We start from the raw sequence: 26969 nt of genomic DNA on the forward strand, positions 1-26969 counted from the left end.
CTCCTGATTCTCTTGGACAGTGTAGAAGAGCATGGTCTTTCTACAGCAAAGGAGAACTGTTTTAGGAAAAAGAAAACTGAATCTTGGGTAGCCAATCAATGTGTTCAGTATTGAGTGGTAGGGCTAGATTGAGCCTGGGGAATGGTGATGGTTATAAAAAAAAAAAAAAAAAAAGAAAGAAAGAAAGGAAAAATCCCCAGAGACTGTCATCTGGACTGTCAGAAACCCATTCGTACCTAACCCAGATTTTTGCGAAGAGAAAACAGATTTTGTATAATTCTGTATTAAGCCCATCCAGCTTGGCCCATATCCAACAACGGCCCATAGAATCAAAGACCAATTTTAGAGGCCTTTGTGCTTCTATAAAACACAAATGTGCTGCATTCCTAATTAGCATATGAATCTGTTGTTGCCATGGCAAGTATGATGTTGTATATTGTATGCTATCACTTTAGAACAGGATCTAGAAAACTAAAGGTCCTGGAATAGGAAATGAAAACCTTCTTGGTAATTAAGACCAAATGGAGTTATAACTCGGGCATCAAAACTCTGAGAAACATTTATGCAAAATGAGAGGATATTGCTTTTTAAAGAGACATTCTTAAATTTCAGTTAAATGAGACTATACTTCACTTATGATTTATCCTTACTTCCAGATTGTTTTGAAGTACTTTTAACATTTAAACTCATAAAATAGGGCAGTTAGAAAACAACTAGGAAAGAGAAGGAAGGAAGGATGAAGGAAATGGAAGACAGTGAGAGAAATGTTGGGTGATGTTTGGTTATATACTCATGTTAGTATTGAAATTTCCCTATTAGCCTGCTGTGTTTATTCTACCACTTGCCTAAAGAAGCAGGTCAGGACGCTGGGTTTTGGAGATACTTCAGCCTCTCTAAATTAAGTGCAAAGGAGGGGGTGGGATAAACTTCTAGGCAGGATGTATCAGTAGCTAAGAATCTGAGCACAGAGGGTCCCTTTTCCTGTGGGTGTTACCAATCCAAAGACTTTGCACTGTGTCTCTGATTCAGTCATACTTACTATCTATTCCAGCCTGTGAGTAATTATCTCTGTGTTCTATGTCTGACCCAGGGAGGGAAAGGTTATATGCAGGAGTCAAAACGTCTGGCTATTGTCAATTATCCCAGAATCTCCATGCAATGCGTGTATCAAACTCTTCCTTGTTTGAAACATCCTTGCAGCCACGCCTCCTTTTAAAATAATACCCTCCATCATGTAGTTTGAATTATGGATCCATTCTTCAACAAGATACTGTTTGTCTCCCTTCTTTCAAGAATTCATCATAATTGCTGGTCCCACAGAGTACAGTACTTTTTATGTTCTGCTGGAATTATGAGTTTATTAAGTATCTTTTCAGTCATTTTTAGGGTTCAAGGCAAGAGGGGAAAGCTGCAGCAGGTACTCATTCTGCCATTTTGAATTGAAAGTATCATGCCTACAGTGACATGAAAAACAAATACAGAATTAAATGGTTGTAGAGATTGTTTTTCGAACATACTGTTCCTGTATGAGAATCAGACACATGCCCTTTTCCTCCATTTCCAAAATCACAATATGTGATTGGTCATAGCAAGGCCTGTGGTAGGCTGATGATATGTAAAGAACAGAGCTTGAGAGTATGAATGTGCAGCTAGAATCTGTGTGGTAGGTAGAGTCCCTTTAGTGTTGTGGTTCCTTCCCCTAGCCTAATGGTATAAAGTGCCTCAGCTCACAGGTCTAGGCTCCTATGTCTTAAAGGATCGCCATTGTTTCTTGTGGAGTTTCTTGTGTTTCATTGTTTCTTGTGTGCCGAGTTTTCCATTTCTTTAATATTTTCTCTCTGGTGTATTTTCTTGTGATTACTAATACTTTAATAGTAAATAATTGAAATTTAATCTTATTCTATATGAATTAGAAGAACAAGGGAAAGAGTTCATAACTAATTTTTAAATATTCTAAATTTTTAACTACATTATACTAGAAAATGAATTGAGGAATCTCAATGTTAAATCCCTCATTAAGAGCATATTTAAGCATGCCTTTGTCTTATATTTAAGGTAATGAATCATCTGTATTACTATCATTACTGTCATCATACAGGAATAATATGATATTTAATGACTTAGAAATCTCCTCAATTTAGGAAAAACATTTTGAAGAAAAACACCATTGAGATTAAATAATTTATTATCATTGCTAAGATGAACACATATACTTAATACTCAATTTTATGCAGAACTTTAAAAAAATAGTTTTAATACAGTATCAAAATTTACACAAGTATTTTGTCAAAAGACCAGTGTTCCTTGTATTAGCTTCTGCAGGCTCTACTGCAGGCACAGAAACTTGTTTTAAATGTCTTCAGAGTGTAGGAATGCAACAATTTAAAGATGAAAGCTTTTCAAGAGAAGGTGTAAATATAGCAATTTTCTTCTACAGAGTAATATTCTTAAAATATATAACATTTTAAAAGAAAAGCTTAAATGGTAACCCAATTACAATAATTAGAGAGAGAATTCTATAGCAAATTAATTCATAAATATTTTCTGAGACCAGAGGGCTGTTTCTTCATCACAATAACATTCAAAAAAGTGTAACAATTCCTTCACCAATGACAATAAATGTGTAATGAGCCTGTTTAAAAACAAGAGCAACAACAGAATATCTGCTATGAATCAAATCTGAGTAATTTAGAAGAAAACTGGGAATTGTTGCATTCCTACTTTTATAATCTTAAACTACAATATAAACTTAGCATTCGTTCACAGGCCTCTTGCACATTCATACAAGAAACTATCGCTGCATTTGGATAAACACAAAATACCTATCATAGCATTTCCAATAGTCTATTTTATATATATATATAATATATATATATATATATATACACACACCAAAAATAAGGAAAACTAAGCAAAGCTAGCACACCTCCTTTTCAAACCTCAAGCAATGTGAACAAGAGCTTTTAGCTTCAATAATGAAGGACATGCGTCAGTTTCGTAAAATGTTAGATAACTGCTGTAGGCTAAGAAAGCTTTTTTCATAAATGCAGTGCAATATTTTAAAGTTTACAGAAAGTTTATTAAGTATAACAGCATGTCTACAAACTAAATTGTAGAAATTGACATCTCACAGCTGGAAACACTTAGAAAAATTGTTTGCTTGTTCTTTAATTGAAACTGTTAATATTAACATTACTGAATACACTGAAGATGGAGGTTGGTATGTTCCCAAGATGTGTCTTCATGAACAATACATTAAGATGAAAAGAAAAGATATATTTACTCTGATCAACTGAAGTGCTTGACAAAGTCTTGCTACCCTCCCAGCTGGTAAGGAAAATTTATGTGGTATTTTTAGCACCTCAAAAGTCAAAACGAAATCCCAGAAACCTAATCTTATCTTGCGTTCAAATCCATTATGCATCAGGAACTAGTATTTTATTAACTAAAATATAATAGGTGACCAACTCTCCAACTTGGGAAGCTGGAAACCACCTCTTATCTTGAACAATATGGTAGAACACTCCCACCATTATATGCAATGATTCAATTCTATCAAAACCAAAGAGGCTCTACTGGACTCTTCCAATCATGCAGGTTTCCCAATTACAATCTTCGATCTGAAGAGTCAAAAACTTTTAGTTCTAATGAAAATATTGGTACCAAAATGGTGATTTTCAAAGCTACCTTGTTTGGGATTGACTGTTGGGAACACGGAAGTGAGAGACAAAATACAACTTCGTTATACTAAAGATTTTAGAGGGAAAATATGTGCAATGTACCATCACTCTGTTATTCCATGAGTCCAGGTTTGTGGAAAGCCACTCTTTTCTTCTGTCTCTCTGGCAGTGGTGATGTCATGTTTGAAAGAGAGTCCTCCTCACATGGGTCCTTTGTACTGGTTTCCAGACAAATGCTGCCTAATTCCAGGACACGAACCTGCAGCATCTCCAAGTTTCCTCCATACAACCTTAAGAAAAGAAGAAAAAAAAGTAAGCATCTTAATTGTCCTCTTCCACAAAGGCATGTGTATATATATTTTTAAAGCGGGAATCTATGAGAGGGACAAAAAGGAATATAAGACAGACAAAATATTCACATATTTTGTCAAACACAAACACAAAATGAAATGTGATGCAAGTTTCTAAATCACAAGGACTGCTCAACAGATGGGACTACTACGCTTTGTTAGCAACCAGGGTCAGAATTAAAGAATGATGTGCCAGCTTACACTAGCTATGAGAGTGGTTCTCAATTCTAGCTGCACCCTGCACACTGGGAGTTACTCTCAAACAGGTATGTCATCTGTTTTTTTTTTTAAAGCTCTCAACATGATTCTAATATCTAGCTAGAATTAAGAACACATGAGCAAAACCATCCTGGTTCCTATATTATACCTCTCAAATGAGGGATACCAAAATGTTAAATAGCTAAGAACAAACGCTCCTTCATTGTCCTTAGTGGTTTAAAGTCCTGAGGTGGTAGCCTTAAGGGTCAGTGGTAGAGTTCCCTGGTTTCCCCTGCGAAACGGGGGGCCTCAGTTATCATAAATCTTAGCTACCCAATATGGTATCTCGGATTACCACAACAGAAAGTATACAGATACAAGGAAAAGATAAGAATAAATTCAAGAGTCACTAAAATAGATACAATATGCTAAAAATTGGGCCATTTTAAAGGGACAGTAGCAAAAGGTGAGATTAATAATAAGTAATTGTTACTGAATTCAACAATGACATACGAATATACTAACATTAATTAGGAAACACACAGTAAGTCATAACCCTGTTTGAGTGTTTCACTATTAGGATTATGATCAGATTGATTAATTCCACAAAAATTTACATTGCTTTAACATGAGTACAAACCTGTTGGCTCATTAGTTATTCATAGATTGTATTTCTCTGTTTTCTCTTTTAAAAAGAGCAGATATTCCAGGGAAGCCAAGTAGATATTACAGGGAAGCCAAGTACTATTCACAGCACTACATAAGAATATATACGGTTCTGTCTACATTCATTTTGAAGCCCGTGTAACTATGTCATATTTGAAGGGAATTGTAGTTATGGTCCTTAACTATTTGGAAAGGAACGATGTAGCAATGGATGGCTTAAATTGTACCCAAGGGAGCTAGGAAAGTGTCATTTCTCAGTACACTGATTGAAGAGGCACAAATTCTGAATCAGGAAGCCAAGGGATGCTATGGATTTTGCCTTTCTAGCCCTTAAATGGTATACGCAATTACATCTACCTAGAATGCTTTGCTGTCTTGGTTAGAAGCAGAGGATAGAGTCAAATGATCAGGGCCGTAAGGCAGTAGATGATTAAAACTCAAAAGTGCAACCCCTCTTCAAGTATTCAAATGTAGAATGCAATAGGCCTTAACGCTGAAATAACTATGTGGTGAAAGGAAACTCAGAGAAGGCAGAACTCTGAAATAAGCCAAGGATACAGAGTATTAAGGCAGACACAGAGTAGTGACTCATTAACTGAAAGCAGAACAGGTGGGTATCTGAGATGACCAGTCAAGTATTTCAACTGTTCTCAGGGAATTGACAAGAGCCAAACAGACAAACCATTACTACAACAAGATAGATTCACTATTAGGGCAGTGTATGTTTGGGGTATAGCTTGGGAAGAGAATAAAAAGCACTTGGTGCTGTGAAGAAGAATCTTTCCATTGTGGAGATGTTAACAACTTATCTCCAGAAAGAATACCAGAGACTGAGATAAAACAAGTTCTATCTGAGTCTTTTAACGGCTATCACATTATGAGAAAGCTTTACATTTCTGTGACGTTACTGTAAAAGCACATAGTTCCTCTGATAGGTTTCATCATCTTATGTAAGTTATTCCTTAGAAACTATGAAACTGTCTCACAACCTGTATTTTTCTTTAATCTCCAATATTTGCTATGTGTTTTTGATATTGATATAACTTACCATGGTGACACAAATATTTTAAATCAACACTTTTTTCTCTTAGCTTTTAAATAGGTTCCAAATATGAGTGCTAATAATCAGATTTGAAATACATTTTTTTTTTCTCAAATTTCGGCGATCAAAGACAAAAGCAGACAGTTAGAAAAGATGCCCTAGAAAACTTCTGAAGGTAAATGTAGAGGACGATGAAGGATTTTTGGAAATATAGGTGAACAAAGATCAATGCAAAACTAATCAAGATCCAATTCATTAGTGGGTCGCTTCTATGACTAAGAAATAACTTTTCTAATATCTAAAAATCTTTCCTCAAAAACAGTCCTGCTGTTTCTTTGCAGAAATTCTGCCATTAAGCACAAGGGAGATGGTCTCCTCGGCATGCTACTGGGTTGGCCAAAAAGTTTGTTCTGATTTTTTCTGACAGATGTTACAGAAAAACCCAAATGAAATTTTTGGGCAGCCCAATACGTTGCCTTTCATTCTTGAGGAAAGAAAATGGCAGTGTCTAGATTAACTACACTTGGGAAAGTGGAAAGGGCTGGTCCTCAGAGAAAATCTGGGTATACGTCTGACTTCACTGTTCATTAGAGAACAATTTGGGCAAGTAACTTAGTTTCAGAATCTTAGTTTCTTCAAATATAAAATGCAAGTATGGGGTTCTTACCTAGGAGTTCCTAACCCAACTGCCCATGATCTGGGGTGAAACCCAGACTTCTGAATTATAAGGAGCCTCATATGACTCTTTGAGAACCACTGGAGGTATGACCTTCTATGGTCCCTTCTAGTTTTACAATTCCTGATGTCTGAACTTTAAAATTTATCCGAGGGAAATGTTCAAATTGAAAACCTTAAGGACAGGCAAAAAGCTACAGAAGATGGAACAGTGATGCATTTAGGAAATTATGACATCTAGAACCAACGACCTTTTGAAAACAGACAAAAACAGATATGTAGGAAAGAAAAACAGCCACAACACAAGCAAGCAGGAGCCTATATGTGCTGGGCCAAGAGTGTTAAAATGCCCATGGGACTTAATTTAACATTTACTGGATTCCAGGAACATCTTAGGGAGGTACATAAATGAGATATCTGGTCCTAATAGCCTAAAGCTGAAGGGTATTCCCAAGCAATTTTGATACCCTAATGAACAAAGACTATAGGGATAAAAGTACAGTATAAAGCCAGTTCAAATCAGTGCTTAAAATAATCGGCCGTCAAGTTTTGTTTTTAACAAATGTCTTCCCCTTTCATATTCTACTTAGCTTTTTAACAAGCTTCACAAATTATATTCTTGATCAAATGATATATCCAAGCATATTACTAAAAAACTAAAATTCAGTTAATCAAATCCAAACCGCAATAATGATTACATAGGCTATGCACTGTGAAAATAGCATGTCTTTTTTTTTTTTTTAAAACTGTGTTTTTCTATGACTTCATAAGGTAGATTTCTGTGTAGGTAACTATCTCTTAAGTTCATATCTATCTACCTCTTACTATTTTGAGCTTGCATCACCGAGAGGTAAAGATACTGCTTGGCATGACAGGAGCACACATATCACATACATGAAGAACTAAGCAAATATTAAGATGGTGATTTTTTCCCCCAAGTATAGTTACAAATAATCTGAAGAAGGTTGTGTTTTCTTTATCACAGGTTTTTAAACATAATTAAGGAAAATTATGAAATGGAAACTGATTTATTTTATCAAAACTAGTAACATTTTAGAAAATTTTTTCAAAAACTGTCACAATTCATTCTGGAACACAGAATTGGCTGATTTTTGCTTACCTGAATATTTTACAATATGATTACTGTGTTAATAAAACTGCAATAAAATTTACTAAAGAAAATCAAGGGAAGGTTGGTTTTACTTTCTCATAAAAATATAAAGGCATTTGGCCAGCATTTTAAAAAGAAGGTATTCATGAAGCAATAACTAAGCTATGATGAGGCTTTCAACACAGAATACACAATAAAGCACATTAAACTTACATTGCACATTTCTCTGACTATAGCTTTTTCTGTCTCACTAAGGTCATGTTCATACTCTTTACCCTGTTGACGATCTATAGTTTCCTGAACATCCAAGACCTGGATTTGTTGAAAAAGAAAAGCAAATTTCACATGGAAAAAAAACTTGTTAGTTATGAATAAAAATCATCAAGGAGCTCCACTTTGTAAAAACCTTTAGTTTTCTCCATGTCTGCATATCAGAGTGGATTAGCATATGGCAAAATCTTTTTAAAGAGTTGATTGTTCTGAAAGCTATCTGAATCCTACTTGATTTTCAAATGGCCATTAAGAGCAATCTATTGCATCACGAATAGTCAATTGAATTCATTAATTATTAGATGCATTTAGTTACTTTGGTCATTAAGATAAACTTGACTGTCAACCACCTGGAGACGGTCAATAATTCTTGCTCCACTGTAAAGACTGGAATGTAATTAATTATATTGCTCAACAGTCCAAATGATATGTAGACACGGCCTAAAGAAAAAAATGACTAAAAATAATAGTCACAGCTGAAACTGGTCAGAACCCAGGAATATGTAGCATAAGAACTTTCTGTTAACATTAACACTAGTGACCTCACAGTTCTTGCCTGGATGTGTTTCCGGTGCCTAGGAAAGGACTATGGCCATAGCTCTCTGACAGAAGCAAAGAGAGGCAATGGCTCCCCAGTTGTGAAAATATATGAGCAACACTAAATATTTTTCATTTTTTCATCTGGGAACGAGATGCTTTTAAACAATTTTAGGTTCTACTTCTCTAAATTATCACTAAATGGATTGAGAATAAAATTCTGTTCAAAATGCCTTAACATTTTCATGTCAATACTTTCTGTAGTAAAAAAGAGGGCAAAACTTTCGCTTTGAGTGCTGTTTATTTTTCTCTACATCAGCTTATAAATCAAATCATTGATGTAGCATTAGGAAAAAAAAAAAAAAGCTTTTTCTAAAAGCTCCTGTAGAATCCACACTGAACTGTAACACTGCTAAACTCCCTGGTTCTGCTGTTGTCAGGGTCAGTGCTGATAGCCACACCTAAAGATGTCACCTGAGAATTTGCACCAATGAACAGGTGGACCAAAATAAATAACTTAGGCCCGAAGTGGGACCTTCATGTTGAGTTCATGGATACTGAGACTACAACGATATTTACCCAAGTTCAAATCTGTAAAAAATAATCTCACAAACTACTTTCTCATTAACTCAAAACTTCTGGCCATTATTACTATGTAGGTCCTACTTCTTTAAAGAAGGATATGACAGTGGTAAATGAAAGCCTCACCCTGGTACTCAACTCATATTAGAGTCAGTTCACATTTTTTGTTATACTTAGAGGAAATCACTGATGATGCTCAGTGAATAGGCCCAGAAAACTTAACTCCTGGAACAAGCTAATTTGCCTACAAATTCGATTTATAATGTACCTCAGAGAAGTGTACTTAAATTCAGTTAATTTCTACTAAATGAAGTAAAGCTCTAGTTAATAGCTAGGAATTTTAAAGCAAGAAAAATGTGGTGTTATCACAAGTGGGCTAACTCCTCACACTGACCTACAACGCTTTCCCCACAGCTATGACCATGGAGTTTATTAAAGCCTAGACATTTTTACAAACTTATCAGAAGATGAGAAAAGGAGCCATTGTCCTATTCCTTTCAGAACAGAACAATCTTATGATATAAATCAGCTCTAGAGTGGTAGCTTTTAAAAACAAAACATGTTGAGTGGCTACATTTCTTTTTTTACACTGAGATGTTCTGAAGATGCATTTCCCAGAGGCTATGTTTGCACATATTTCTGTTTCAACTCATGGAAGCAAACGTATTCTATATTCAAGAGCTTCCAGTTACCCAATCAAGATGCTTCAGTTGCTTGGCGTTACCCATCGGCCAAGTGAGGACACTTAACGTGTTCTGATTATAACATAGTATCTTCCTCTCGAGATAAAATTTTAGATGAAAATTGGAGAATGAATTCAGAGAAAACTGAATAGCTCTTCCTTGCCCTCCCCTTCCTTCCTAGGCCATACTAGCACAGCTGCATTGAGAAGTTTGGGAATGATGTCAATGTGACCTACTGCGCTGATCTGATTCCAACTGCACTTGCCATTGAGTAAGGCAATAGGCTGAAACAGGTTTCAAACAGGTTGGAAAGCAGGGCAGCGTGTTGCCTTTGGAGTATGTGCAGATACTAATACTACAGGACTGAAGCCACTCCTTCATTTTCTCATTTAGGAAATGCTCTTCAGATCGCTAGTGCCTGATTTACGCTAAAGTGACAGCTTCTTTAGCTGGCTGTTCGTACTAAACAGTATCCAAATGCTGTCGCAGAGAGCAAGCCAGTTGATACACGAGCAGCCCAGACACAGGGCAGTGCCCAATCAGTATGTGCTTGAGAGAAGCAAACTCACTTCATCTAAGTTACAGCAAAATATAACAAGGGAGCTAAACCGACTGCTAAAACAATCATCTTCAAGTCAAGTAAATATTCTGAAGTTCTCATCTACTTGTTTGCTTTCTGCATGCCAAGGAAAAGTGTGGTCCCCTTCACAAGGGTGCATCATCAGGCTGTTGATAAATCATTCTGAAACCAAAACAATTTCAGAAAAGTCGTTGAAACCCATGTGGCAAAAGCAGGACTGAAGCACTCTACTGACTTTATGGCTCAGAAAGGTTTGACCAAGGCTACATGTAAGGAATTATAGATAATTTGGAGGACAGTGTTTTATACTTTGGAACTGATGAAACTTCAAGGAACTGTCTCAGCTTTTAAGATGATTTTTATTGCCTGCCGTTTCTTCTCAGAGAGGTAAATATTTACACTGCTTATTATTAATTTTACTTATTGGAAAGCTCATTACTGGTAAGGAAAAATAAATGATAAATTTCAGCCAAATCTTTTTTTAAGTCATTGCTGAAGCTGAAGTATAAGCAAAAAATAAAATATCTTCATGAATAAGACCATATATCTATTTTCTAATTCTCTATAAAGAAGCATTAAAGCATTAACTAGAGTTTGAAGACTTAATTTCTATTTAATGGTGAACAGAGTAGGTTCTTGTTTATCTGAAAACTTTCAGTAAGTTGCACAACGTACTTCAGTTGCAAAAAGAAAGAAATAATATGGTATCTTTCCTTATTTTGGCCAACTATTAACTTCCTATATTTGAAGACACCCATGCTACAAACATTGCACAGAAAATACCTGTAACAGTATTTTACACATATGGATATACATGCACATCAGACTTCAACTTCAATGCAGAGAGATATGAATCACATTACTCAAAACAAAATGATAAAACTAGAGGTTCAATTCAACCATAAGTATTCAAACCCACTATTAGTTTAAAAAAATTAAAATCATACTTTAAAACTTAAGATTAAAAAAAAAAAGTTACACCATAAGAGCTCAAAAAATAAAGTATCTATGGTTAAAACGAGACCGTGAGGATTACCAGACTATAGCGAACAAGCCACAACACAACTGAAGTACTGGATAAATGGCTGTACACAGTTGGTTACCTTAAGAGAGTGTACCACGGGTTCAGGCTGCTGAGAAGGTGTGGTATGTCCACTGAAGCTAGCTGGAGAGTTGGGTGAACTGTTACTCCCATCAGCCCCTGATGACAACCTAAAAGAACCCTTAGTAGAAAATCAACAACTTTGTTATTAAAACAAAGGTCGTTTATAACTGCAGAGATGTCATTCAATATTCAATTTCACTGCCAAACAAGAATTAGCCATTTTGTTAATTTTTTCTAGCCTGTCCAAAGATGCTATCAACCTGTTAATTGGAAGACACTTGCTGCTTGACCAGCAAAAAAAAAAAAAAAAAAAAAATGTAACCAAGAGCCATCTCTATGCATTTCCAGATGTCACTTCTGATTTACCGAAGAGAGCAGTGCCCCCTAAGAACATTTCAAGAACGATTTTTGAAACTTAAAGATACTCAAGAGTAGGGAATTTGTGAGTTACTCCACAGCTGAGTTAAACATGCTCAGTCAGCAAGACAAATGCCATATTCCACATGTTGCAGAAAATGCAGACACATCACCATTTCTCAAATGTATATTGCTGCATTTGAGAAATGGTGTCCCTTATACAACCCTTCTTTGAGGGCAAGACCTATGGTGTAACATTTCCCAAACAGATTTAACCATAGGCAACATTTTCTTCAAGAATTCTCTTATTTTATGAACTTTTAAAAACTGAAAAACGAAACAGATCACAAATTACATATTTGTAGTTTAGTGACTCTTCAACTGAACTGCTGAGAAGTCAGAACCTGGGAATTGTTAATTTGACCTGTGAGAGTCACAGTCACCCATACAGGAACTGGGAAAAAGTAAAAAAAGTCACTTTTTCTAGGGGTTCCTTGGGAAAAAGACGAATGGATCAGGAAAGAAAAAGAACAGCAGTGATCTATCCTCCTAGCAAAAACAGTCTAATGGGAATTGCCCAAACCTCTTTTTAGGGCCTGAGAGATTTTAATTTCTGTCCATCAACAAATCTACAGATTTTTTTTCATACTTAATAGATTAATAACTGTTCCCTTTAACTTGATTCTATGAATCTAACCCCCCCGAGAAGGAGCCACAGAAGGTGCATCATGTGTGAAATCATGAAAGGAAGAAACAACAGTGATCTGGGACGTTAATTTTCCAGCACCTACAGGAGAGCTTCTATGTTGTGCATTTTGGGGACGGGAGGGAGAAGCTGAGCGCAGGTTATAGGTATGGGTTTTACACAAACAACACTATTTGTAGAGAAATTAACTCTTCCCATTGACTTTTACAAAGGTGATTATTTATATGCAACTTGGGAAATCTCTCTTCCCTTGTCACTGTCCTTTCTTCCTATGTCCTTGAAGGCTATCCTTGCCACCTCACAAGCCAACTGAAGCCATGTTCTTTTCCTAATGCAATCAGGTCAGGTCCTGCCCCTGCCCTCACTAGCCAACAGGGAGAGGAAGCCATGGAATCTGACATTTAGGTGACCTCTCCAGCTTCTGTCTGCCTTTGCAACTAATGATGCAATTAACAGCAGGTGATGAACAGAACATACAATTATTATAGCCCCAACCCCCTCTGGGAAAAAATGTTTATAATATTTGTTTTGCTGTATTTGTAATTCGGATCAAATCAGACATAATAGTACCCCAAACAAATAATAGAAAGGAAACTATTTGAAGTTTAAAGATGGTTAATAATAGGCACACACTCCCCCCACCAAATTTGGGCATCCTCCTCCTTTGTAGAGATCAAATATTTCCAAAGCAAAGGAGTTACAAAGGAAGCTCTTCTTCCCTGAAAAGCTCTCATCCTCTACTAGTCTCTTTCCTTACTGGTATCACCCTTATGAACTCTTTGGAAAAGGCTTCTGAGGTTATACAGAGTTCACATCAACCCTCTCATTTAGACTCCACTACTGCAGTGCTGCTTCCTCTGACTGGTAATCTAACTTGGCAGGCAACAATCCTTCCTCCTCTGGGATACACTCCCTTCCAGTTCTTCCTTTCAAATCCTTTTCTGCCCAGCCCTTCTGTTTCAAAGGTTCCCTTCCCAGACCTGGCAAAATTGTAGGCATGTCAAATTCTGGCTTGCTATTCCTTGGGCACGGGACCTCTATCTTTCAGGGTATTTTGGTTTAAGAGAATTTCTGAAATCAATGATAAGTAGCTTCCCTAAACCAAGTCCTCTGGGCAATTAAGTATTGTTTAAACTTAAGGAGAGTCCTGTCTGTTCAGAAAAACATACTCTTTTATTAAAGAAGTTTCATCATCATTATCATCATGATGAAGGCTACAATGGAAACTACCCAGTGGAGAAAAACTTATCATTCGGGGATTAAAGTTCTACTTCAAACTTGCTTTGCGAGCCATGGACTGGTAATCACTAGAAAGGTCAAGGTTTATATTGTATGTAGTTTTTGTGAAGTCGCAAAGGTTACTGAATGCTGGTTAAGTTGTACACTAACAGGTGCTAAAGAGTTTTCTAGATTATAACAGAAACAAGCACCTCATTCTATCACATCTTATTTAGTTACTATGAAATAAAAGGTTAGATTTCTATGTGCTTATTAGTAGAATCAGACCAATACCTGGAGTTTTCTCTGGGCTCCATCAATACATATTCTCCATCGAATAATACATTTTTCACTGAAGTATTTTTAAAAATATGCTGCTGGGTGAAATACTAGCCCAACAAATAATTTTAAACAGTCCCTTGGAGTTTAAATAATTTTAAACAGTCCCTTGGAGTTTATTTCAACACGATTTAGCCTGTTTATTTAAATTGTATCTTGGCTGGCTCAGGAGACAGGGAATTTAAAAAGAAAAAAATCGTACTAAAATTGGAAATGTGACTCCCAGCTTCAGGGTTGCTTATTTTCAGGCTACACATGATCACACAGTGCATGCACCACCTCTTGGGTCAGCAGTCAATTTGAAAGGGCAAGGAATAATTTTCTGGGCTGGTCGTGAGACATCTGATTGTGTCTAACAATTCATTTCCATGGCCACTGACCTTTAAACTCCTTTTCATAAAAGGTGCAGGTACTTTCCTCCTCCTCCAGTGTTTGGGGTTATTCAACTTTCACCCCCAGGTTCAGGGGGAAAAAAAAAAAAAAAAACTGAAGGCGACCGTTTAGGAGGCGAAATAGACTCTACTCCCGCCTTCCCTCCCTGATTTGGACACACAGTGACTTTCTTTCACGTGTACAGACTTATTCTCTCCCCCCCAGTATGACTTTTCCTTTAGCAACAGAAGCCATCTGGTTATGCACAAGCAAATCAGCAGCTGACTCATCTTCACTCACCGGGAGAGTGGGCAGGCATCGTCCTATTCCTCGGCACCCTTGCCACCACTGCAAGACCCGCCGGGCTCTGGGCCCCCAGCCTTTCTCCATATTTGAGCTGTTTCTAGTTGGAAGTTGCCTTCTATTCTGGGTAGCCTTATATTTGGAACAATATAGTAAAATCACTCAGAAAAATACTGTTTCCCAAGTCTCAAGAAAGCAGATAGAACAAGAAGCTTAATGAAATGAACCACAATGACCACAATGGCAAGCTGTAACATGCACCTCTAACTAGGGAAAAAATTAAAATAAAAACTCACTGAACTCCGGTGATTTTTTTTTTTTTAAGTTTTGGGCAAACGTATAACTAATTCTCAAGCTATCAAAAAGAGATAGACGATAATGCCAAAATTCCAGAAAAAAAAGGAAGCTATTTATACAACTTAATTTTGTTGGTTTTGTGAGAAACAGAGAATTAACATAAATCTTACAAGTATTTAAAACTGCAACTTAGAAATTATTTAAATGCAATTGGGAGCACTCTGACCTTATGTTAAGAAACACAAGTTGGGTAGATATATTCAACACTCAGAAAGACTGACACTGCATCAAATTCTCAGCAAAATTTCTGCACACTGAAGAGTATATAATGAAGCAAGAGATTACCATTGCATTAAAATAACTATTTTAAATGGGACATATACACAATTATCAACATTTCTATTAATTGGTTAATTCCCAAATTTCTGTACTGGTTGGAACTAGAGACATCACAACTGACATAAAAAGAAAATACAAAATTTTTTTTCCCTGAATTTCAGGTTTTTTTCATGACCAAACTGTAATTTTATTAAAATGATCAGAAGCAAAGTGAACTAATTTGAACATAATTTCCTTTCCCTTCCAACTTTCACTAAGACCTGTATCTAAGAATGCTATATCCTAAGGAATAAGAAACAATTTTTAAAATATAGAAAATTTGCAAATATAGTCCAAAAATTCCAGTGTCCAAATGTTTAAGTTAATTTTTGGAGATTGAAAATGAGAATATAATTTTTTAGTTCTCGTTAATCTATTATCCTAGAAGTATGTGCTTTACTGTGAATAGCACAGTCTAATTTTGACTTTTCTCTAAGTTTTGGAGGCTGAACCATAAAGGAAATGTACCATGGTCTTAAGCAAAGTAAAAAATGGGAGCAATCTTGACCAGCAGTTGGTACTCACAAAACTTTTTCCTGAATCTACAAAATCAATACCAGTTACCTATTAAATAAGTAAGTCACACATAATCCTCACATATGACAGAGAAAATTATAGATTTACACTTGGACCATAATGATCATTTCATCAAAGCAACACTGATTTAAACTTTGCTCTTTTAGTAATCATTTCATATGTCAGTGTCTAATTTATTTCCATCATCAAAAGTTATATCCAATAATTTATAATATGGTTGATGGCTTAAAATTCACCTCCCATCCCAATCTGCATAGTTCTATTTCTGAGATGGTCATTAACAACTAATGCAGATATTTTACAAGTGAGTTCTATCTTCTAAATTTGGTTCTCTCCAAGTCTTACACATCTCTCAGATCTCATGTTTTTTGGATTCAACAACCAAGTAAAACATAAAAACTTCTTTCATTATTCCTTAGTGTGTAGCGAGATTAAATCCCAATGCCTCTCCACCGTAACAGAGCTTATTATCATAACCATGAAATCTAAGGTAACATCTATGACCATTTAGAGGCCTGCTGAAAAGAGAAGTCATTTATTTTCCCACTTTCAGAAAGTTGATACAACATGCAATAGCTACGCCTTTCAGTATCTTGTAACAGGTTCTTTTTAAACATAGTAAATATAGATTGTATAGTATTATTAATCTCATAAGAGGGGGTGATATATGGGCCAGATTTTTTTTGGAAGAATAAACTACTTGATGACATCATTTTAAAGGAATAGGTCCTCCTTTAGAATCAGGATTATTGACTTTCTACTCATGTCAGCAATTTTCTTGTTTTAATTCAGTTCATGGAAAAATGTGTCTAGACCAGCCATCATTTTTGGCCTTCAAGCAACATATATCTGAATACTTATATACTAATGAAGGCTTAGCTCTCTGCTAGCTCTACAATTGTCAATCATGACATTTTTTGAAGACAGCTTCATAAAACATAAGCCTTCAATAACTCAGTGGTTGGAGTTATTTCTGGCAATTTCAGAGCCTGAAGTGGGGAAACCCAGATTCCAGCCATCAATTGGGAGAACAGTTCCCAACAACCTTAAGAAAGTCACTTCCTATTCTCTGAGGAATTCTATTTTGCTTTGTTTTCTGGAGTTTTCTAAAAATCCAGACTCATTAAAAAAAAAAAAAGAAGCATGTGTGAATGACCCTACTACTCCAATAGAAATCTGTGTACTCATCAGCTACTTTATATACAGTTACTTAGAGTAATCTGCAAATTATCTAATCTGCAAATTATCTAGTACTCTGCAAATTATTTTACTTTGCTATATAGCAAAGTAATGCTCTGCATCAAGACTGTGTGGGAAGTGACTTACAGATCACTTACTGTATGCTAAGTACTCATTATAGAAATCATAAATTCTAATACTCTAAGCAAACATCATTATAGACATCACAAATTCTAATACTCTAAGCAAACACCATAGATAAGGAAATAAAAGCACACCTCAATATAACATAGGCCATATATGATAAGCCCACAGCTAACATCATACTCAGGGGTTGAAAACTAAAAGCACTTCCCCTAAGCCGAGAAACAAGACAAGGATGTCCTCTGTTGCCAGTTTTATTCAATATGGTGTTGGAAGTCCTAGTCCTAGCAATCAGACAAGAAATAAAAGGAATACAAGTTGGAAAGGAAAAAGTAAAAGTGTCACTGTTTGCAGATGATATGATACATACAGAGAAAATCCTAAACACGCCACCAAAAAACTACTAAAGCTCATCAGTAAATTCAGGAGAGTGGCAGAATACAAGATTAATACACAGAAATCTGTTGCTTTTCTATGCACTGATAATGAACTATCAGAAAGAGAAAGCAAGAAAACAATCCCATTTAAAACTGCATCAAAAAGAATAAAATACCCAGGAATAAACTTAACCAAGGAGGTGAAAGACCTATACTCTGAAAAGTATAAAACTCTGATGAAGGAAATTGAAGATGATACAAATAAATGGAGAGATATCCTGTGTTCATGGAATGGAAAAAATAATACTGTTAAAATGTCCACGCTACCCAAAGCAATCTACAGTCAATGCAGTCCCTATCAAAATACCTGTGACATTTTTCACAGAACTAGAATAAATAACCCTAAAATTGATATGGAATCACGAATGACCCTGAATAGCCAAAGCAATCTTGACAAAAAAGAACAAAGCTGGAGGTAGCATGCTCCTTGAATTCAGACTATACTACAAAGCCATGATAATCAAAACAGTATGATACTGGCACAAAAACAGACATATAGATAAATGGAACAGAACAGAGAGCCCAGAAGTAAACCCATGCACTTACGGTCAATCAAGCTATGACAAAGGAGTTAACAAAACACAATGGGAAAAAGACAGTCTCTTCAATAAGTGGTGCTGGGAAAACTGAACAGCTACATGTGAAATACTCAAATTAGAACATTCCTTCACACCATATACAAAAATAAACTCAAAATGGATTGAAAGCCTAAATGTAAGACCAAAAACCATAAAGCTAGATGAAAACATAGGCAGAACACTCTTTGACATGAATTGTAGCAATATTTTTTTGGATCTGTCTCCTAAGGCAAAGGAAACAAAAGCAAACAAACAAGTGTGACCTAATAAACTTAAAAGCTTTTGCACAGCAAAGGAAACCATTGACAAAAACGAAAAGACAACATACTTAATGGGAAAATATACTTGCAAATGATGTGACCAATAAGGGGTTAATATTCAAAATATATAAAACAGCTCATAAAACTCACTATAAAAAAAAAAACTTGATTAAAAAAGAGAACACCTGAATAGATATTTTTCCAAAGAAGACATACCGATGGCTAACAAGCACATGAAAAGATGCTCAACACCGCTAATCATCAGAGAAATGCAAATCAAAACCACAAAGAGGTCAACCCCCTCACACCTGTTAGAATGGCTATCATCAAAAAGACCACAAATAACAAACGTTGGCAAGAATGTGGAGAAAAGGGAACCACTGTACACTGTTGGTGGGAATGTAAATTGATGCAGCCACTATGGACAATGGTATGGAGGTTCTTCAAAAAACTAAAAACCGAACTACCACACGATCCAGGAATTCCACTACTGAGTAAATATCTGAAGGAAACAAAAACACAAATTCAGACGGATACACACGCCCCAGTGTTCACAGCAGCATTATTTACAATAGCCAAGATACGGAAGCAACCTGTCAATTGATAGATGAATGGATAAAAAAGATGTGGTGTGTGTGTGTGTGTGTGTGTGTGTGTATACACACACACACAAACACACAATGTAATACTACTCAGCCATAAAAAAGAATTAAAATTTTACATTTGCAACAACATGGATGGGCTGGAGGGTATTATGCTTAGTGAAATAAGTCACAAAGAGAAAGAAAAATACTGTATGTTACCATTTATATGAGAAATCTAAAAAATTAAACAAAGGAATGAATATAACAAAACAGAAACAGATTCATGGATCTAGAGAACCAACTAGCAGTTACTAGTGAGAAGAGGGAAGTGGGGAGGGGCAAGACAGGGGTAGGGAGTTAAGAGGTACAAAGTACTAGGTATAAAATAAATAAGCTAAAAGAATATATTGTACAGTGTAGGGAATATAGTCAATAATTTATAATAACTTTAAGTGGAGTAAAGTATCTAAAAGTTTTGAATCACTATGTTCTACACCTGAAACTAATATTGTAAATCAACTAAACTTCAGTTTAAAAAAGAAATTAAAAAAAAAAATTTAGTATTAGATTTATCATATAATGTAAAAATGAAATGAAATAAAATAAATCATGAATTCTAATACTATAAGCAAACACCGTAGATGAGGAAACAAAAGCATCCCTTCAAATCACTGATGAAGATAAAACATATTGGTACTACTATTCCTCTTTAATGACATGATATCTGGAAGATCTTTTTCCATGAAAATTGAGATTTGAAATACTTTCTAGTATTGTCCTTCAAATAACTGACTTCTCCTTCAAAATTTAGGAAAAAATATGAAGCCGTTCAAATTTTTAAAAGATCATCTAAACAAAAAGAGAATACTTATATTACTTATGGTCTCATTAAGGAAAATTATAATTCACAATGTGAGTTTTAAGAGAACTAGCAAGATGAAGCCATTGTGATTATCTTCTTGCTACTTTTATGCTTATATTTTATTTATTACTCTTTTAGTAAAATTATTTTAATTGACACTCTGGAAGCTTCCATTCTTTTGCCTTATAGAAATACATTTAAAAAACATCTTTAACAAGAATAAAAGAATACTGTGTTTTTATATTTTATTATATAAAATATGGGCTTCCCACTTAAGGTATAAATCAGATGTAATGCATTTGTAACAAACATTAGAGCTCAGCCCCTCATCTATTATAGGAAGCCAACTATGAAAGCCGAAGATTGATCGACTAAAGTGGTTTCCTGTTAGTTAAAGATGCTTAATATTTTATAAGTCCTGAAGCTAGGTCAAACTATCAAACAGTGCATCATACCTCATGAGAATGCATACCTAGTTTAGGAGGGAGGATGAATCCTCTTTCCCTATTATACGGCAAGAGCAGATGCTTTGCTTAATCTCATCAGGAGAATATTTTGTTCAGTTTGATCAGTCTTCATTCTGAAATGTTGCAATACTGCACCAGCACACAAATAAATGCTCAGATCAGAAGAGATTTTAAAGGTCACCTGGACAAATCTTTTCCAAAAGATTCCTGTCAATGGGCTTAGAAATGCTAAGAGACCCTCTGCTTTGCTCTAATAGATAATAGTTGACTGTATTCAGGGAAAAGTACTTTTTAATTTAAATTAACTAAAGAATCTATTCAATACTAATTTAAAATATTAGATAACTTCCTGGATTTACAGATACTCGTTTATTCACTTAACAAAATATTTACTAAGCACGTACCAAAGATAATATTCCATACGATGCCAAGTAGGTCTCTATTCCAATAAATTTTTGTTGAAAGAAAAGCACAGTGAGTTCAGATAATTGACTATAGGGTCACAATGCCTAGGTTCAGATTCCTTTTTTTTTTTTTGATGTGGACCATTTTTAAAGTCTTTATTGAATTTGTTACAGTATTGCTTCTGTTTCATGTTTTGGTTTTTCGGTCGCAAGGCATGTGGGATCTTAGCTCCCTGATGAGGAATGGAGCCAGCACCCCCCTTCATAGGAAGGCAAAGTCTTAACCACTGGACCACCAGGGAAGTCCCTAGGTTCAGATTCTTGATCTGAACTTAGCAGCTGCATGACCTCTCTGTGCCTCAGTGTCCTCGTCTATAAGATGTGTATAAATAATGGTACAATGGTACCTCAGTCTATGGGTTTGGTTACTTGAAAAGAGCTTTTCCAGCAGTGCCTGGCCCACATTAAGTGCTAAGTATTTGCTGTCATTACCACGAATGTTTTTGCTTTGCTTGTCAACACATTTATAACTTGTTTGTCAATCTACTCGCACGTGTTTATTATTTAGAGCAGTTCTCAACCTGAAGTGATTTGGTCCCCAGCAGGGGTATTTGACAAAAATGCCTTGCAGACATTTTTAGTTGTCAAAACTGGGCAGTTTCTATGGGAATCTAGTTGGTAGAGGAAAGGGATGCTTCTGAATGTCTGACAATGTACAGGATAGCCCCCTACAATTTTCCAGCCCCAAATGTCAATAGTGCTCAAGTTGAGAAATCCTGAGTTGGAGAAAGAAGTGTGCTGGGAAAACGCAAAACAAAATTTCTGGTGATAGCTCCATAGCAGATTTTGCATACGAAGGCAAGTCGCCCACAAGATTTGGAGCTTGTGATGATTTTAAAGGAAACTCTCTGTGCTTCAGCCCTCGAGTGGTCTAAGTATAAAGACGTCTTTATTTCCACCCCCAAAGAGGAAATTACTCTTTCTAACAAAGGAATAGAATTAAAAATACCTGATATATCCTACTGCAGCAACACTAGCAGAAACAGAATACTGAATGGGCAGGCTCAGGGCAGCACTCCAAAGAACAAAGAGCTCTTAGAGTGGAGAGAGACAGCATGCTGTAGAGCCATGAAAACGGAGACACCAATCCCACAGAGAATAAAACTGGCAGAAGATGCTTTGTGGACATTATGGAAGAAAATGAAACTTCCTTAGCAATACAACAGGTAAAGATCCTGCATTTAACTTTAAGTAGTCACACTAGGAAAGAAGTAAATTGCCATCAAATAGAAATGAGGGCCCTGACACATGAAACAACATCCCAGGGCAGATGAGAGCATCCTGTAATACGCAGAGGGGAATCAGAGAGAGAGAGAACACTGGACCAGGACAGGGACCATTCTCTCCTTCCTGTGTAGCTAAGAGTTGTGGTCTATTTACATACGTGTCCTCAGCAGGAAGAAGACTCTTTGAGGGTGTGTCTTAGTAATAACAGCTCTCAATTATGAAGCCCCTACTACATGTTAGGTCTCTCCTAAGTGCTGTCAGTTAAAAGATTATTAAGACTAGCGCATATGAGCTCCTACTATTTATCTATTAAGACGTGAACTGTTGGCCTGGTGCTTGTTCTCAAAAATTTATACTCCGTAGTGATTTTTTTCTTTTTGGTTGGAGGCCCTGAAGGTCTTCTGTTCCATGTACTCACTACTTAGCTCCTGGGCTGCAAGGAGATCCCGTAGATCCTGGGGAGGATCAGGACAGTTGGGAATGGCCCAGGGGCTTGGGGAGGTCAGAATAGAAGCGTGTTCATATTAATAACTGATGCAGAAGAACTGGTACACACCAGCTAAACATCACCTCTGGGCCCTTTTGACTTTGTCCACTCCAGACCCAGAACTGTGGCCACAACACTTACATAAAGCCTGCAGCTATAATAACCCAAAGATTTTGAGACTTGAGGTTTGATAAAGTTGCCTAAAGAATTTGTTGAGAATTGCTAACAACTCACTTTGGAATACTATGTGAGTCATGGTATTGATATAAACGAAATACAGTAGGGTTCCAGCTAAATACAGTTACCAAGAGTTGAATAGTCTATTTCCTGTTCTTTCTTCTCTTTGGGTTTGGGGTTCCAGTGATACTTTTCTGGATCCCATGCTTTTCTTGTCCCACACTGGTGTGACCCAGGATGGCATTCTCTTGATTCTGGTTCCTTATTCATTCACATACTTTCTCTTATTCTGGAATAGGTATTGAAAAAGCTTGCTTCCATCCTGGCTCTGATGAACAAATCATGATCATGTGGACTCTACTTTCATGGTTTGACAGAGGGTGCAATTACCCTGACCACTCACTGTAAGGTGAGCTTATAAGACTCTTGTTCATAGCCCTATCCTGTTTTACAGTAACATTTCATGTATCTTGGAGCTCCCTGAGGTCACCACACTTGACTTTTATTATCTCTGTAATCACAATGACTAGAACCCTATCTACATGTCATAGTTGCTCAATAAACTTAATATATTAATGGATGATCAAAATCTATGTGTGAGACTGTGGCTTTTCCTCTGTAGTCTCAGAAATAGTTGTGTAAATGCTTTACTTGTGTGCCTGTGTATTTGGTAATTAGTAGGTACTCAGCTATTTGTTAAGTAACTAAAGCACACTTCTAGAGTGCTAAAATGGCCTGAGGTAAGTGAAACTGACATTACTATGATGGTCCACATAGACTTTTTTGGCAAGTCTATAGAATTTAAACACAGACTAAATTCCCACTATTTTTCCTTCTCATTAGCCAGTTATTATTTGAGCAAAATAAATTTATTCTGAAAATCTGGAATCACTTCCATCTATTTCTAAAGCTGCAGTGAAGCTCAAATATGTTTAAAAAGAACAGAAAAAACAAGAAAACAGTAACTGAAAAGATCACTAGGAAGTAGAAATAAGACCTTATTACTGAGGAATCCAGAGTATATGCTGATTTCCATCAAAATCATTATGTAATGCCATCAAAATCATAATGTAATTTCCATCAAAATCATTATGTAATTTCCATACAAAATGATTATATAATCATTATGTAATTACAAAATCATTATGTAATGTGAATATAAAAAAAGTTATCATCAAGAGAAATATTATTCTCAACTTAATTACGTGTAGGCCAATCAATCTATAAGTATCCAGGCGCTCCCAGCTAAGGAAGCCAGAAGGTAATATTTATTCACTCACTCCTCATTTATTATGCCAAACAATGGCTAAGATTGAGGTCTGTGGAGTTGCAGTTGAGGCTGTGAGGAACTTCAAATCAGAGAACCTGAAATATTAAACAGTTGTCACCGTCAGGGAAACAGAAGTTGTTCAGAACGATGTGAGCCTAGGACACAAGGGACAGAGTAGCAAGAACCGAGGCTGACGTGAAAGGCAGGAGGTCAGATGATGGAGAACCTTCTATACCATATGAAGGATTTGAAATTTATCCTATGCTGAGGGATGAGCTACGTGACAAGACCTGATTTGGTTTGATAGATTGCTCTAGGAATAATGTGGAGAATGATCTGGGTGGGACAAGACTAGGTAGGATAAAGTCCAATTAGGAGATTAACAAAGAAGTTCAAGTAAAAAATGATTACCCATCACCTACACTGGACAATAGCAGAAGGAATAAAAAGGATATCGATGGATTACAGGGCAGGACCTTTTGAGCCTTAATATTTATTTCAGTGGAGGCAGGGAGGCTGAAAGAGGACTCTGGGATGGGTACCAGCTAAATGGTCATGCCATTAACCAGGATAGGAAATGCCAGGGGAAGTAATATATCTCACTCATCAGATTTTAGAATGAAGAACAAAGAGGGAATTAACAATATTAAACACAAAAGCATCTTTCTCACAAATACCCCCAACAAACGGTTTTCTTCTGACATGTAAAATAGGAGTTTGCAAAATAATTAAATTGTAAATGACTTTAACTTCATGCCATAATGAAAATATGGTCTTGGAAAAGAAAATAATTCTGAAATATCTATCACTCCAGGTGAAACTTGAAGATATTTAAATACAGTTTCCAGAAAAAAAATAAAAATAAATGAAAGTAATTACGGAGGTTACCAGGATGCTTTATTACAAGAATGAGAGAGGGCAAACCCCAGGAAGAAAAGAATTAATATCTTGAAAGGGCCAAAACAGCAAACACCCTGTATCTCTGTAGCCAGAGCAATAACAGACAAGGAATAACAATGAAGGCCTGGTAAAAAACAAAAATAGCTGTTAAACAATAGGTAGGAAATGTGGACAATTAGATTTACGTGCATTCTGCTTCTAAGTAAAGAGTTTATGTGCTTAATTCTTGTCTTTTATTAACCATACACCTCCCTGTGAGAAAGGCTGAAATTTCTAGAAAAAAAGAAAGATCATACATCTAAATGAGTTTCCAATCAGGTTGACATTAAATAGTAAAAGTTTATGGCATTCTTGCTGAGAGAAACACATCTGAATACTTTTAGGTCTTGAGCCTATAAAAGAAAGGGGCAGGAGAGGGGCATGAGAAGGAGTGAGAGTCAGGGCATAGAAATGAAATGCCAGTGTAGATGCAAAAGCAAAAAAGTAATTCTAGTGGCTTCCCTGGTGGCGCATGGGTTGAGAGTCCACCTGCCAATTCAGGGGATGTGGGTTCGTGCCCTGGTCCGGGGGGATCCCACATGCCGCGGAGCAGCTGGGCCCGTGAACCATGGCCGCTGAGCCTGCGCGTCCGGAGCCTGTGCTCCGGGAGAGGCCACGGCAGTGAGAGGCCCGTATACCACCAAAAAAAAAAAAAAAAAGTAACTCTAGTTCTTTTCGCTTTCAGACACGGGCACACTGCAGAAGGATGTTATTATCAAGTCAGATGCACCCGACACCCTATTACTGGAGAAGCATGCAGATTATATAGCATCCTATGGCTCAAAGAAAGGTGATTACATTCTTACTCCCTGTGATAACATTAATGTTATTGACATAAATAAAGTTGTGGAATATGTTCAGAGTCTACAGAAAGAAGATGGTTCTTTCGCTGGAGGTATTTGGGGTCCCACTAAGCAGCTGGTCTAACTGCAGTTAATGGTCTGCTTGAAGTTCCAGCATGCACTGTGCTAGTTATATCAGCATACAGGAGTACGAGAACAGAGGGGGCCAGTCCAAAAGATAAGGGCTGAATACAGTGCAGGCCAGAGAGACCAGCTTCTTCATGGGATGTGAATCTACTTTTATATAATAGGGAGAAATCGATACAAGATTCTCTTTTTGTGCGGTGGCAATTTGGCTCTATTGGGGAAGCTGGCTGCTATTAATGTGGAAAAGGTAATCGAATTTGTTTTATCAGGTATGAACTTTGATGGTGGGTTTGGTTGCAGGCCAGGTTCTGAATCCCATGCTGGGCAGATCTCTTGGTGCACAGGATTCCTGGCTATTACTAGTCAGTTGCACTGAGTAAATTCTGGTTTACTTGGCTGGTGGCTTTGTGAACGCCAGCTTGCGTCAGGTGGAACCAATGGAAGGCCACAGAAGTTACCAGATGTATGCTATTCTTGGTGGGTGTTGGCTTCCCTAAAGATAATTGGAAGGCTTCACTGGATTGACAGAGAGAAACTGCGCAGTTCCATCTCAGCATGTCAAGATAAAGAAACGGGAGGATGTGCGGACAGGCCAGGAGATATGGTAGATCCTTTTCATACTGTATTTGGAATTGCTGGATTGTCACTTTTAGGAGAAGAACAGATTAAACCTGTTAGCCCTGTTTTTTGCATGCCTGAAGAAGTACTTCAGAGAGTGAACGTTCAGCCTGAACTAGTGAGCTAGATTAGATCCCCTGATGCGAAAGTTGCTTAGTGTAATTTTGCTGTTTTAACATTTCAGTATCTGAAGTGCTTAACAAACTTAATGACTGCCATGTTAACATTTTGTATATGAATTGTGTTGATTTTAATAAATTATACATTTTTTAAAAAGTAATTCTAATTAACATTGCATTTGGCTTGCAGAGCAAAGCTGAGTAAATGATTGTGTTAAATACCTCAGCACTTCAGAGCCCAG

General features: G+C 36.5%; 1 protein-coding gene and 1 pseudogene across 9 annotated transcripts in view; one reads left to right on the plus strand and one right to left on the minus strand.

Moving 5' to 3' along the window:
* Positions 1-2876: 2876 nt before the first annotated feature.
* The window catches only part of CCDC85A (coiled-coil domain containing 85A), a 198598-nt gene continuing 174505 nt past the window's right edge, over positions 2877-26969 (minus strand). For 2 of the 9 annotated variants that reach the window (XM_059079045.2, XM_067007567.1), the window contains 2 exons: positions 11478-11597; positions 2877-3970 (listed from right to left, as the gene is read on the minus strand). In XM_059079045.2, the coding sequence (XP_058935028.1) occupies positions 3881-3970; positions 11478-11597 (210 nt within the window). In that variant the 3' untranslated portion in view covers positions 2877-3880. Of the gene's footprint in view, positions 3971-7935; positions 8035-11477; positions 11598-14771; positions 14907-26969 lie in introns of all 9 variants that reach the window. The other 7 variants (XM_067007570.1, XM_067007569.1, XM_059079042.2 and 4 more) reach the window with 6 other exon arrangements.
* On the plus strand, positions 15941-26735 carry LOC136792153 (geranylgeranyl transferase type-2 subunit beta-like; annotated as a pseudogene).

This window comes from Kogia breviceps, chromosome 11, assembly GCF_026419965.1.
Source record: "Kogia breviceps isolate mKogBre1 chromosome 11, mKogBre1 haplotype 1, whole genome shotgun sequence".
In the NCBI taxonomy this organism is placed as follows: Eukaryota; Metazoa; Chordata; class Mammalia; order Artiodactyla; family Physeteridae; genus Kogia; species Kogia breviceps.